Genomic DNA, 13,433 nt, shown 5'->3' with positions numbered 1-13,433 from the left:
AAATTCTCGATCTGCGGATTCCTGTTGAAGTAACTGCATTTGGATGTTTAGTCACATTGTAAAACGTATCAACTCTGCTGTTATGTAAAATTCGGATTGGTATTTGATATTGATTTGCGGTGTCTGATCAGAGTTAGTATTGTAAACTAAAACCGAAACCATAATTGGAAAATAATAAGTGTTACCTTAAACACATTTAGCTAGTTGACAAGGTAACATTTCTTTTTTTAACTTTAAGTACTAAAACTAAAACTGAAATAAAAAGATAATAAAAATGATTCACAAAAAATTACTAAAATTTAACTAAAATCTAAAAAAACAAAGACAAAATTGTATATCATTAATCTGATTCGTGAACATATTTGAAATGGAATGGATTTTTCAATAATAATTAAAAAAAAAGAATCAGCTGAGAGATGAGTGATTTATTTTTTATTTTTTGCAATTCTGCAAATTATATTTAGGTTATAAACTCGTTATGAGCTGAATAGTGCTTAAACAAGGTTTTCTGAAAATGAACTCGATCTTCCCATCTCTAGCCTTAATGGAAACAAGAATGCAAACAAATGGTTCCAGGAATTACAGTTACTCAAATTTCTCTTTTTGTGACATAATATTTGAATATTCTGGTGACGCCTCCAAATTTGAGAACCTCCTTCCTAGGAGAAACATATTAAGAGGAAAAAGTGACATTCTACAGCTGAAACGTTGTGTGTGCTGCTGTATCGTGAGCATAGCTGTGATCGATGCTCGCTGCACTATCAGGAGGTTTCTTTCACTCCGTATCATGTGAAATCCTAACTCTGTGAATGCAATACTACTGCACTTCCAGGCAGTGCTGAGTTCTCGCCATCTGGGAAGCAACACATCCCAGAATGTGATGATGTCAGCTGGATTAATTATATTGCCTGGTGCCTGAGAACCTGGAGCCACAACTCAGGTCTTCCTGAAAGTTTGGTGCACAGCATAACTGGAACTGCTCCTTTGATTATTATAAACTGAAATCTGGTCGTCTTATAAAAGTTTATGATATTTCAGGAGTAACAATTTAAAACTGGGCGACCCCTTGGGGAGCAGAGAGACAGAGCAGAACGTATTGTATTATACGTATTGAACGTATTGTAGTATTTCATTTTAAGCCTGGCTTATAATAACATGCATTAATTTCCATATTAATGTATTTATATACAGTACTTTATGGTGCTACACTGCAAAGCCATTAAAATAATCCTTATTGATGTTTGGAGTCATTAAAACTACATGATACCAAATGCATTGCAGGAGGTACAATGAAACATTTAGCTGAACTTTAAGCTTTTGCTGAAGTTAATTTAATATTATATTTTGGTTTAACGCATATTTACGTTTCATCAAACAGTGATAATTGGTGGTCCCCTGCGGTATGCCTGCGGACCCCTGCTGAAGAAATAATGTTCATTCAGGAGTCATAAGCAAATATACTTACCTGATCAGAAGTTCATATTAAAATGTATGAATGACATATGTGAATAACTATATTAATATAAATTATATACTGTAAGCTGATTTTTTTGATTATGAAAAAAAAAATCTGAATGGGGTTTGCTTTTGTAAAAATCACCACCACATTGCTAACTTATTATTTTTAATTATATACACTTATGTTTAAAAAATTGGGAGTCAGTAAGATATTACAGTCATGGACTGAGATTAATCACGATTAATCGAAAATTTTAAATACCGCAACCCATGGCTCTGTAATTTTTCCCGCTACTGTATTTTCAAAATAGCCCAATTGTGCGGGAAACCACGACCCTGGCAACACTGGTTTGCTGTACCCTTATCACATATGAGTATCTCTCTCTCTCTCTTTCTCTCTGACACACTCGCTCTCTCTATCTGCGTTCGTTTCACTTTTGTCGAGCCCGGCGCCTCATAATCATGCAATCCCTGCATCCCAATGTGCTTACTATCCACTCTATCTGCCCAATGAGTAATACAAGATTAGCTTATATAAGTTGTCAACATCTTTTTTTTTTTTCATTAGCAGTCAATGATACACAAATCGTAATGTGATTTTTAGCATTCAACATTTCAAAATTCCTAAAGAAACATGTTTCACTGTGTAATAATAAGAAATATTTCTTGAGCATTAAATCAGCACATTAGAATGATTTCTGAAGGATCATGTGAGACTGAAGACTGGAGTAATGATGCTGAAAATTCAGCTTTGCTTCACAGGAATAAAAAAAAAAAAACACATTTTAAAAGGTAATAATATTTAATTACTGTTTTCTCTGTATGTTTGCTCAAATAATACAGCCTTGGTGAAAAGGAGAGACTTATTTCAAAAATATTAAGAATTATCATTAACCCCAAACATTTGAAAAACTAAAAATCCAAATGATTAAAATGTTATGAGGTAGTCGCACAATGTGAAGTATCATTTATTTCTATGGTGCAAAAAGTTTCAGCAATGACTCACATATAGATATATTCCTGTCATGATAGCATAATACCTGTTTGTTTGTGTGTGTGTGTGTGTGTGTGTGTAGCTGGGAGGTGTTGCGATTTCTCCTGTCAAACCTGCGCTGGTGGATGGAGGAGTACAGATTTGATGGTTTCAGGTTTGATGGAGTGACGTCTATGCTCTACCATCATCACGGGATCGGTATGTCCATGGAAAGTTAAGCACGTAATGTTCTTTACTTAGAATTACTGTACAATAACAACCTTCTACCACTGTAAATGTCACTGGCTCTTATTGTAAAACAGGTAGAAAAGCATTTTGGAAGAGCAACCGTTCCAAGGGCAGTTTCAGTAGACTGCGAGCATGTTACTTAAACTCTCATAAATGAACGGAATTAAGCAGGAAAAGCATGTGATACAAGTCCTTTCAAGCAGGAAATTAATTACACAAGTAGTGTGGCAAAGGTTATCCTGCCATTTTTCTCTTTTCTTTGTAATTTTGTACCAGTGATGCTGCTGATGATTTTCAAAGATGGCTTTGAATAAAACCAGCTTTGTTTTAATGAAACATGACATTAGATTCACAAAAAGGGTTTCTTTGTAGCTTTTAAAATGAGTTGTGTGTAATTGCTAATTACTTATTATTAAATGTAACCATCAGCTGTGGAATCTGATTTCATCTATATGTTCTCTGATTGTCAGGATCAGGATTTTCCGGGGATTATGCAGAATACTTTGGACTCCAAGTAGATGAGGACTCTCTTGTCTACCTCATGTTGGCAAACCATATGTTGCACACCCTCTATCAGGACTGCATCACTATTGCAGAGGTAAGCTGTATGTCGTTTTCTGAAATGCATTGAACGTAGTAGAAGCTCCCAACAGCATGAAAAGTATTCTGAAATGTTTGCTCAGCAGTTCTTGAACTGAATTGCTGCTTCTGTTCTTATTCCTCTGTTTTGAGATGACAGTAATATAACATTAATGCCGTAGTTCCCATCAGCCAGGGCTTATATTGCAACGATATGACTGTATTCAAACAGGTTTCCTAGATACTCCGCATAAGACTTCAGGTCCGTTTCAAATTTTCTGAAGCATGCAATAGCTTTGTGTGAGAAAAAGATGATATTCTATTCTAGTCTAGCCCTTGTGCGGTCTTTATTTGTGACTCACGCTCTTCGCTGTCAAAAGTGACCGGCCACTTCAAATGTAACTTTTTTTTTTTTCAGTAAAATCAATCTAATATATTTTTGTTCAATAATATTTTTTCTTTTGAATTTTGAGAGAATTTTATGGTAACAATTACTATTTATGCATTATGCATTATATTATCAATTTTTCCCATTGAAAATAGTACAAAACAAATTTTCTCAAATTTTTTAAAATTAATTTTCAATTAATGGAGTCTCAGATTAAAATGGAGACTAGGCCTTTAAAATCTTTTTTTTTTTTTTTTTTGGAAGGCAGATTAGCACCTCCTGGTGAGAGCAAAGAAAGAAAAAACCCATGTAATTTCATGGTGTAACCACTAGATGCCTGTATAGGAATCTATAGAGAGGCTTTTGAATTCCCTAGTTGTTTTTATACATAATTGTTTACTTTTTATTAGTTTGTGGATTTAAATGTATATCAAGGCATTCTGAAAGACTACTTTTTGTCAAGGTTTATATTTTGTTGTTGTTTTAAATGTTGATTTGAAGCGTCAGTTTTTGAATTATTATTACTACAGTCAAACCTGAACACAGAAAGCAAAACATTAAATCCAAAACATTAAAATTCTATAAAAATGTAACAAAAAAATAAACTGGAATGCTTTATCAGAGCTTAATCCTTCTGGATCTGATCTGATTTCAACCTCTTATTTCAGTTTTCTGATTCATTTTGGCTATATGGTTATAGCCATACCAATTCATTTGAGTGTGTATAATTGTGTGTGTGTGAGTTTGTGTGAGTGGATGTGTCTGTTTTGCTCTTTTGATGTTTTAGAGTGTAACCCATTACTTGGTATCCACTTTTTTTTACTAAATTGTAGTTGGATTATTGATTTTATTTTACATAGTTGCTGTGTTACAGGCACACCAGTTCATAGGGGTGTGTGTGTGTGTGGGTGTGTGTGTGTGTGTGCATGTGCATGTGTTGAGGGTGTGTTGATTTTGCACTCTAGATGTTTTAGAGTTTCACCCCTTCATTGCTGTGCAAATTTTTCTGCAACGTGAGGGAATTGTAGATTATGCACAAAGGTTTTCTGTATTTTAATTTTTTTTTGCCATTTCCCATTCATTTTCTATGGTCGTCAATTTTTGACCGAAGACCATGAGTGTGACTATTTTTTTACGAGCACTTAGCTTTTTCGAATCATGCCCTCAAGTTTTTTTTGTGTGTTCACATACCAAGTCACCAAGTTTCGTACTATTCCGATGAAGCTACGATTTTTAAAATTTCAAAATGTAATTTTTTTCCGCACAAGGGCTAGTCTGTTCTGTTCTATCAGTCATATACACAAGCACCATTCAAAAGTCTGAGGTTGGTCAATTTAATGATTTATTTATTTATTTTGAAAAAAAAAGATCTTATGCACACCAAGGCTGTATTTATTTGCATTATTTGCATTATTACAAATTAAACATTATTACAATTTAAAATAACTATTTTCCATCTTAATAATATATTTTATGCAATTTATTCCTGTAATGCAAAACTAAATTTTCAGCATCATTACTCCAGTCCTCAGTGTCACATGATTCTTCAGAAATCATTCTAATAGGCTGATTTATTGCTCAAGAAATATTTCTTATTAATAACAATGTTGAAAACAGTCATGTTGCTTAATATTTATTCATTTATTTTTTGTGGAAACGATGATACTTTTACATTTTACATCTTTGACAGTACAAAAGATTAGCATTTATTTTAAATATACTGTATGACGTTTTATTTTATAAATTCTTTACTTTCACTTTTGATCAGTCGCATCCTTGCTGAATAAAAGTATTATTTCTTCCACAAAACTTTCTGATCTCAAACTTCTGAAGTCACTGTATAAATTATTTATTTGTATTTAATACAATATTTTAATAGTAATATATTACTATTAAAATAATGTTTAATATTGCATTAGAGGCAGTCATGAAGTATAATTAAATTAAAATTTAAAGTCATTGCAAATTTTTTGTTTGCAACCTGTTTTACTTCTGACATCCTTTAAATTTTTAATTAAAAAAAAAAAAGGAAATTGATTGGATATTAAAAAGTGACCATTAACTACCAGAAATAATATCAAGTGTTAACAACACTAGTGCAGTGTGTCAGTTTAAATATGCAAAAGCACAAATGAGATCTGAAGATCATCAGTGAATAACAGTTTGAATCGTGGCTTGTGCGTTTTGGGGTGAACTGTTCCTTTAAGTTAAAAGGTGTCTCTCTCTCTCTCTCTCTACTGGCTACTGTCTTCAGAATATTTAGCAGGATCATCCGAAATAACCATAATACCTTTAGTCATGGCTCGATAACCTTAATTTTGTCAACAGCGACACTGTATCCCAGCTCCACAAAGACAGAATTAACCTTCCGAGTCAACGGGACACAGTGCATTAAATTAGCACTCAGTGGCTCTGTCTAAAGCCATGATTAATGAGACCACTTACTTTTTACTTACTTTGTTCAGTGTTTTGTAATTAGTGGACAGCGCCCACCAGAGATATCATCTGATTCTCTTTTATGAGCTCCATTGATAGAGCTGGACTGTGAATGCTTAAGTTTGCTTACATTGCAGGAAACAATTAAATAGCATATAAACAGACTACAAATATAACAAAAACTAGGACCACAGCTACTTTTTGTATTCAGCGGTTAATTCAATTTTGCACAGCGCTGCATATTATGTGATACTCTGCAGAAAAGACTAGCATGGCTGGAGACCACTGCTAATCTAGTCAACAAAATTAGTGGCAAAAATTTATGAGTTTTTTTGATTTTGTCAGCAATAACACATTTGGCTGGTCATGTGATCCCAACATGTCGGCCCCCCATGAGGCGACCCACTCTGTGAATATAAATAAATTAACTTTTATTAGGCCAGATTTGACTGGAGTCATCATTACATTTTAATTTCTCATTAGACATTACAAGTTCTACTCCTTGTATAAAAATAAATGATCAAAATTACCATGTGCATGTAAGTTTCTTATGGCTTCAGAAGAAAATTGTACTTTTTGCCGTTTTGAGCTTGACTCGGATATTCTTCAAAGCAGGGTATTCAATTAAAGACCAGTCTTGATATTTCCTTCCCAGCGGAGGTCCACACAGTACTTTTTTTGAAGCAGTTATAAATTTCAATCTGGGCAGCAATAGAACTTTGCTAAAGAAAATCAAAAAAAATCAAAATAGCCATCAAAGATGAGGATATTGGGCCTTGAAAGCCAAAGTAGTGCATTCTGAGAATTTTTGTACAAACGAATTAAACATTTTATCAGTTGAGTCCAATTGAATGTGGATATTAAAAGGTAGATCAGATGTTTTATCTGGTTATTTTTATTATTTTTACATTTTAAATACCTACATTTGGCAGGAGGCCACGTGAATGAGAAAAGTACTGTATGTGGTTTCACTCTTGAAGTCTAAAGTCATTTTTATATTTTACTTAAAGTACGTTTTAACAAAAACAAGCATACAGCGTAATACATAATCATAATTACAAAGTAAACAATCACATAACTAAAAATCATAACATAATCAAAATGTGATGCATCATAAGCAATGTAGTCATAAACATAAAATACACACATACAATTCATGTAAAATTAATGCATGTATTTTCTGTGTTCTCATTTTCTGCAGTGCTTTAGTAAGAGAGAATGCACGGCTAGCTGTGCGTTAAACAATTTTAATGCATGATGACGCAGAGGCCAAGAACCACCCGTCGCAAAGCAGAGTGCACATTTAAAGCTGTTAATGATGTTTGCAGCGCAATGTTTGACCGGAAGGGTAAAAATTGTTATTTTTGTCGGTTACAGCACGTTAGCTCTAGCACTCTGCTCTCTTCAAATCAGACACAGAGATGAAATAGTGTGGTAAGACTACATTCATTTGAATGTGTTTTAGCATTTGTTTGAATTAATGATCGATCGAGAGATGGAAGACTGTTGTGTGTGTGTTATCTGCGTCTGCTTGTCTCTTTCTACGAATAATGAAACCGTTTTTTAATACTTAATTTAGCGTGGACAATGGACAGTCAAAGACTGCCCCAGAATTAGCTACAGGGCTACATTGTATGTGCTGTCCCTGGGCAGGAGAGTACCGAAACACATTATGTAACAAAAGCATCAATTTAATAGCATGTACAATAAATCAATCCAAATTACTAATTTAATTACCAAATTACCGTTTCAAAACACAAGAATATTCAATGATCACAAACCTGACTTATATTTTCAAATCTAGGACACATATTAATTGGTAAATTATTCCAGTTAAGAGCTCTTACAGAAATAGCAGAATTGCCAAAATCGCCAAATTGCCAAAACTGCACAATCACCTCTTGTCAAAGCTCTTGTTTGTCTTATATTTTCAGTATGTGAATACTCAAGGATGAGGGTGCAAGGTTATTAACAATTTTGTACATTAAACAACAATTGTGGAACATCTTTGTTATAAATCAATGATTATTTGTGTTGGGTTTCTTGTCAAATACTTTTAAAGCATGTTTATAAAGGTCTTATAAAGAATATAAATGTCTAATATCTTATATAAATGTTAATGAAATTACGGTATTTAACTGTAAATTTAAGTTAAAATCTAAAATGTTGTTACCATATTTTGTACGGTAGAATTCCGGCAACCACAGCTGCCAGTTTTTTTTTTTTTTTTTTTTTTTTTTTTTTACCGTAAATTTTACGGAATTATTTTTACAATGGTAACTATAAAGATATAGTTCTAAAAATCGTTCAGTCCACATCACAGCTAAAACGCTACAGGCACAGAGAAACGATATAGTTAGAATCACATTCAGAATGATTTTTTTTTCCAGCTGATGAATGATACAAACATTGACACCCAATCAGAATCCATCCTGCTATAACGTGCACGAGAATTTAAAGCGGCAGATGATCATGCGCTTAGAATAAACAGACGATATTATCCACTGGTGTGGATGCTAATATCCTCTTTAAAGTTATCTTTAAAGTAATCGTTCTTGGTATGTGCGGGGCTTAGTAGATTTTCCTGATTGTGACCATGAAGTTATACAAAAAAAGATGCCAAAAGACTCTCGCGGCTTCTATTGAAAGTTGACTGTATAAATTTAACATTAAGTTGAGTTGTCACTGCAAAAGCTATTTTTCGAATGTGCTTTTTAATTGCTAAACTATAGTCTAAAATGGCAATATATTACCACAAGCGTTCATTGTAGTGATCCAGTATCTAGGCTTTTTTATTAGTAATAGTCGCAGGCCAGCATTGACAACAAGCATTGCGCATCACCATCTATGATCCGCTCTCTCTCTCTCTGTGTGTGTGTGTGTGTGGATCTGTGTGCATTAATTAAAGCAGCACATTAATATAGAATGGTGATTAAACTGACTTGGAACTACCTCACTACCTGTGCATACAGTGGTTTTAATGCACACCTGCCAACCAATCCGAATCCAGTATTCAGACAGACCATGGTAAACACAGAGTGGAAGGGCTTGAATTAAGCATTTCATCCATGGATCATCTGCAGTAAATGGGTGCCGTCGGAATGAGAGTCCAAACAGCTGATAAGCAAGTGATGAAATGCTAAATTTCCCCAAATCTGTTCCGATGAAGAAACAAACTCATCTACTTTCACTTTTGGGTGAACTACTCCTTTAACAGTAAATCTAAGCTCTACATTTTGTTGTGTTTTTAAGAAATGTGTTCTTTTTTAAGGATGTGTCCGGTATGCCCGCCCTTTGCCGTCCAATCCAAGAAGGAGGTCTGGGTTTCGACTATCGCCTGGCCATGGCCATTCCAGACAAATGGATTCAAGTGAGTGTTCTTCTAATATGAAGTGATGAATAACATAAAAGAGAATTTACTATTAGCTCAATTCTTTTCAACATACATGCAACTACTGTACAGTCCTACTGTAAGTGTAACTGACAACCTACTGCACTTTACTCGCATTCCAATATATTCCCTCCGGATGGTGGCAGTTTTTTTTAGCCATATCATGCTAAGTGTCTCATTCATCACACACTTGTCCTGCTTGTAATTCCGAAGCGAAGTGTGTTTCTATCTTTTTCTCGGGGGAATTAGGTTTGAATAGACAGTATCCAGAACCTGCTCCAAAACTAGACTGACAACCGGCGGATCAGATAAATAGGGCGTATCTCAATTTTTATGGCTTGATATATATTAATAGTGTCATGCTCTTGGAAACTAGGATGCGTTCAATACTCTCTGTAATGTTTTTCTGTCTTTTTTGTGAGTGTGTATAATTAAAAGTATAATTATGGGCAATTCTTCAATCATTTTTCTTAATTAGGGTTTCTTCTGTGAGTTGATCTAAAGCATTCCTTTGTTCTGCGCTGTTTCTGTGGGTATGCATTTTAATGAAGGTCTTCTCATTATGGATAAATATGTATGGAGATTTTTGGATTATTTTCTTTTCGTGGCAGCAGTGCAAGGCAAAGCACAGCTATCTGACTGATCAGAGAGCCACAGTTGCAAACTATCAGTTTGAAATCTTTATTTTAGTGTTTTTTTTTTCATGTCAGTTAACCACAAGGTTTTCTGCCATTTTTTTTTTTTTTTCAGAAATTCATTGACAATTCTGTGTCATCTGAAGTAATTAGAAACAAATTTGGTTCATTCCACTTTTCTCTGGAAACTTCAAATGGTCACAATGATCTTGAAGACGCATATATGCAGTGTCATATTGTTGGTGTTTTACTTTGAAACCATTTCACTTTCATTCAGAATCAGCTTTATTGGCCACGTATGTTTACACATACAAGGAATTTGTTATAGTGACAGAAGCTCCACAGTGCAACAGAAAGACAGCAACAGGACAGGACACAGATAATAAAAGAATAACAACAAATAACCAAATAGGCAATGTACAAAGCAGCAAAAACACAATATATAGTATAGACAACTATGTATGTACAGATCAAGTATGTGCAAATTAGAAATGAGAAAATAAAAATAAAATTAGTGAGTGTGGTGAATGGATAGTGTATTATAGTTGTGTGTTCTACGTTTATTTATTGAGTGTTCATGAGATGGATTGCCTGAGGGAAGAAACTGTTCCTGTGTCTGGTCGTTCTGGTGCACAGAGCTCTGTAGCGTCGACCAGATGGTAACAGTTCAAAGAGGGAGTGTGCTGGGTGTGAGGGGTCCAGAGTGATTTTACCAGCCCTTTTGCTCACTCTGGATAAGTACAGTTCTTGGAGAGTGGGGAGGGTTGTACCAATGATTCGCTCAGCAGTCCGGACTACCCTCCGTAGTCTTCTGAGGTCAGATTTGGTAGCTGAGCTGAACCAGACAGTTATTGAGGTGCAGAGGATGGATTCAATGATGGTGGAGTAGAACTGTTTCAGCAGCTCCTGTGGCAGGTTTAACTTCCTCAGCTGGCGAAGAAAGTACAACCTCTGCTGGGCCTTCCTGACAATGGAGTCTATGTGAATATCCCACTTCAGGTCCTGGGAGATGGTGATGCCCAGGAATCTGAATGACTCCACTGCAGTCACAGTGCTGTTCATTATGGTGAGTGGGGGGAGAGCAGGGGGGTTTCTCCTGAAGTCCACTATCATCTCCACAGTTTTGAGCGTGTTAAGCTCCAGGTTGTTAAGACTGCACCATACAGCCAGCTCCTTAACCTCCTGTCTGTAAGCAGACTCGTCACCATCCTGGATGAGGCGATCAGTCTGGTGTCGTCTGCAAACTTCAGGAGCTTGACAGAGGGGTCTTTAGATGTGCAGTCGCTGGTGTAGAGGGAGAAGAGCAATGGGGAGAGAACGCAGCCCTGAGGAGCTCCAGTGCTGATGGTACGAGTGCTAGATGTGAATTTACCAAGCTTTACTAGCTGCTGTCTGTCTGTCAGGAAGCTGTTGATACACTGACGGATGGAGGTGGGGATGGAGAACTGGGTTAGTTTATTCTGAAGGGTTTCCGGGATGATGGTGTTAAAAGCGGAGCTGAAGTCCACAAACAGGATCCTCACATAAGTCCCTGGTCTGTCCAGATGCTGCAGGAGGAAGTGCAGTCCCATGTTGACTGCATCATCCACAGACTTGTTTGCTCTGTAGGCAAACTGCAGGGGGTCCAGTGATGTCCTTCAGATAAGCCAAAACCAGTCTTTCAAATGATTTCATGGCTACAGACGTTAGGGCCACAGGTCATTAAGTCCAGTCATTTTGTGTTTCTTTGGGACAGGGATGATGGCGGAGCGTTTGAAGCATGAGGGGACTTCACACAGCTCCAGTGATCTGTCATAATTCATAATTGTTTAAAATGATAACTACATGATATGAATTGCTTGGATTTTTTAAATGATTCAAATATGTATTTACATCTTACAATCTTAATATCTCGGCCTTGTATCAGTAGAAATGTACAATTTACAAGTGGAATTTCCACAAGGACTTAATTTATAGATTTATGTTAATAGTGACAATTACATGATTTTATATTTTGAGGAGTTACACTGCCATTCAAAAGTCGATAAGATTTTTTAAAATGTTTTTGATAGTCTCTCATGCTTACTAAGCTGTATTTATTTTTTTTATTAAAAATACAGTAAAACAGTAATATTGTGAAATATTATTACAATTTAAAATAACAGTTTTCTATTTTAATATATTTAGAAATGGAATTTATTCCTGTGATTTTAAAGCTGAATTTTCAGCATCAGTACTCCATTCTTTAGAGTCATGTGATCATTCCGAAATTATTCAAAAATGCTGATTTGCTGCTCAAGAAACATTTTCTTATGTTAAAAACAGTGCTGTGTGTAATATATATATTTTTTTTTATATAAATCATGATATATTTTTTCCAAGATTCTTTGATGAATAGAAAGTTAAAAAGAACAGCATTTGTTTTAAAAATAACCTTTTTGTAACATTATAAATGTATTTACTGTCGCTTTTGATTAATTTAGTGTGTCCTTGCTGAATAATAAAAGTATTAATTTAATAATAATCTAACAAAAATCTTCCTGACACCAACATTTTGAATAACTGTTTTTGTAAAACAGTGACATAGTTACTGTATATGAAATCAAAACAGTGTTATGCATGATTCAGAAAATGTGTAGTATTTATTAGATACATCTTAGATCATATTGAGTTATGATGTACAATTGACTCTTTAAAAAAAAAAAGGTTAATTTATTAGCATTATGACATTATTCACATTGTTGTCCACTGCTCCATGTAAGATCATAAAGTTATATGAAGATTGTTTTAATGTATTTTTGTTCATTGAAACATCCAGCTCTTACAAGGTTCTTTTCTCTTGTATTTTGTAACGTTCCTCTCTGCATTCCTGTTTACCTTGACAGTCTTATACTGTAAAAGCAAAAAAAGAAGTGTGTGCCCTGTACACTGCAGGGGTGACTGTTGGTGCTGAGCGCACAGCCTCCATGGAGAATCGCCTTGCATTGCTAAACAAGGCTTCCCAGAATACAGGGCTTTTTACCAGACCAGCAGCATCAGCCTCCGCTCCAGCAGACTGACTCAGTGCTGCACTCTCCGCGCACAAAGGTGTCCGCTCCACTGACTCGGGATCAGTGTTTAGAATGGCATAAAGGCTGCTGCTTGCGGGTTTTTTAATATTTGCTTTTTCATACAACGTTGCCCAGCATTCAGTATTTATTTGGGGTTTTGATCCGACACCGCTATCGATTTCGTTCTGCGTTGGGGTACTGATGAGACTGCACTTTGAGGGCTCTCGGATGACTCTGAGTTTGTGTGAAGAAAAGAAAGGAGGGCACACAGATGTGCGCAGAAGATTGTGCGACT

General features: G+C 35.3%; 1 protein-coding gene across 1 annotated transcript in view; it reads left to right on the top strand.

Moving 5' to 3' along the window:
- Positions 1-13,433, top strand: part of LOC306851571 (1,4-alpha-glucan-branching enzyme-like) — a 153,014-nt gene that overhangs the window by 65,998 nt on the left and 73,583 nt on the right. The window contains exons 8-10 of the mRNA XM_079387902.1: positions 2,535-2,650; positions 3,151-3,278; positions 9,355-9,453. Of these exons, the coding sequence (XP_079244028.1) occupies positions 2,535-2,650; positions 3,151-3,278; positions 9,355-9,453 (343 nt within the window). The remainder of the gene's footprint in view (positions 1-2,534; positions 2,651-3,150; positions 3,279-9,354; positions 9,454-13,433) is intronic.

Source organism: Barbus barbus (genome assembly GCF_936440315.1).
Source record: "Barbus barbus genome assembly, chromosome: 31".
Taxonomy (NCBI): domain Eukaryota; kingdom Metazoa; phylum Chordata; class Actinopteri; order Cypriniformes; family Cyprinidae; genus Barbus; species Barbus barbus.
The sequence above is the reverse complement of the archived record's forward strand: the minus strand, read 5'-3'. Positions and strand labels throughout refer to the sequence as shown.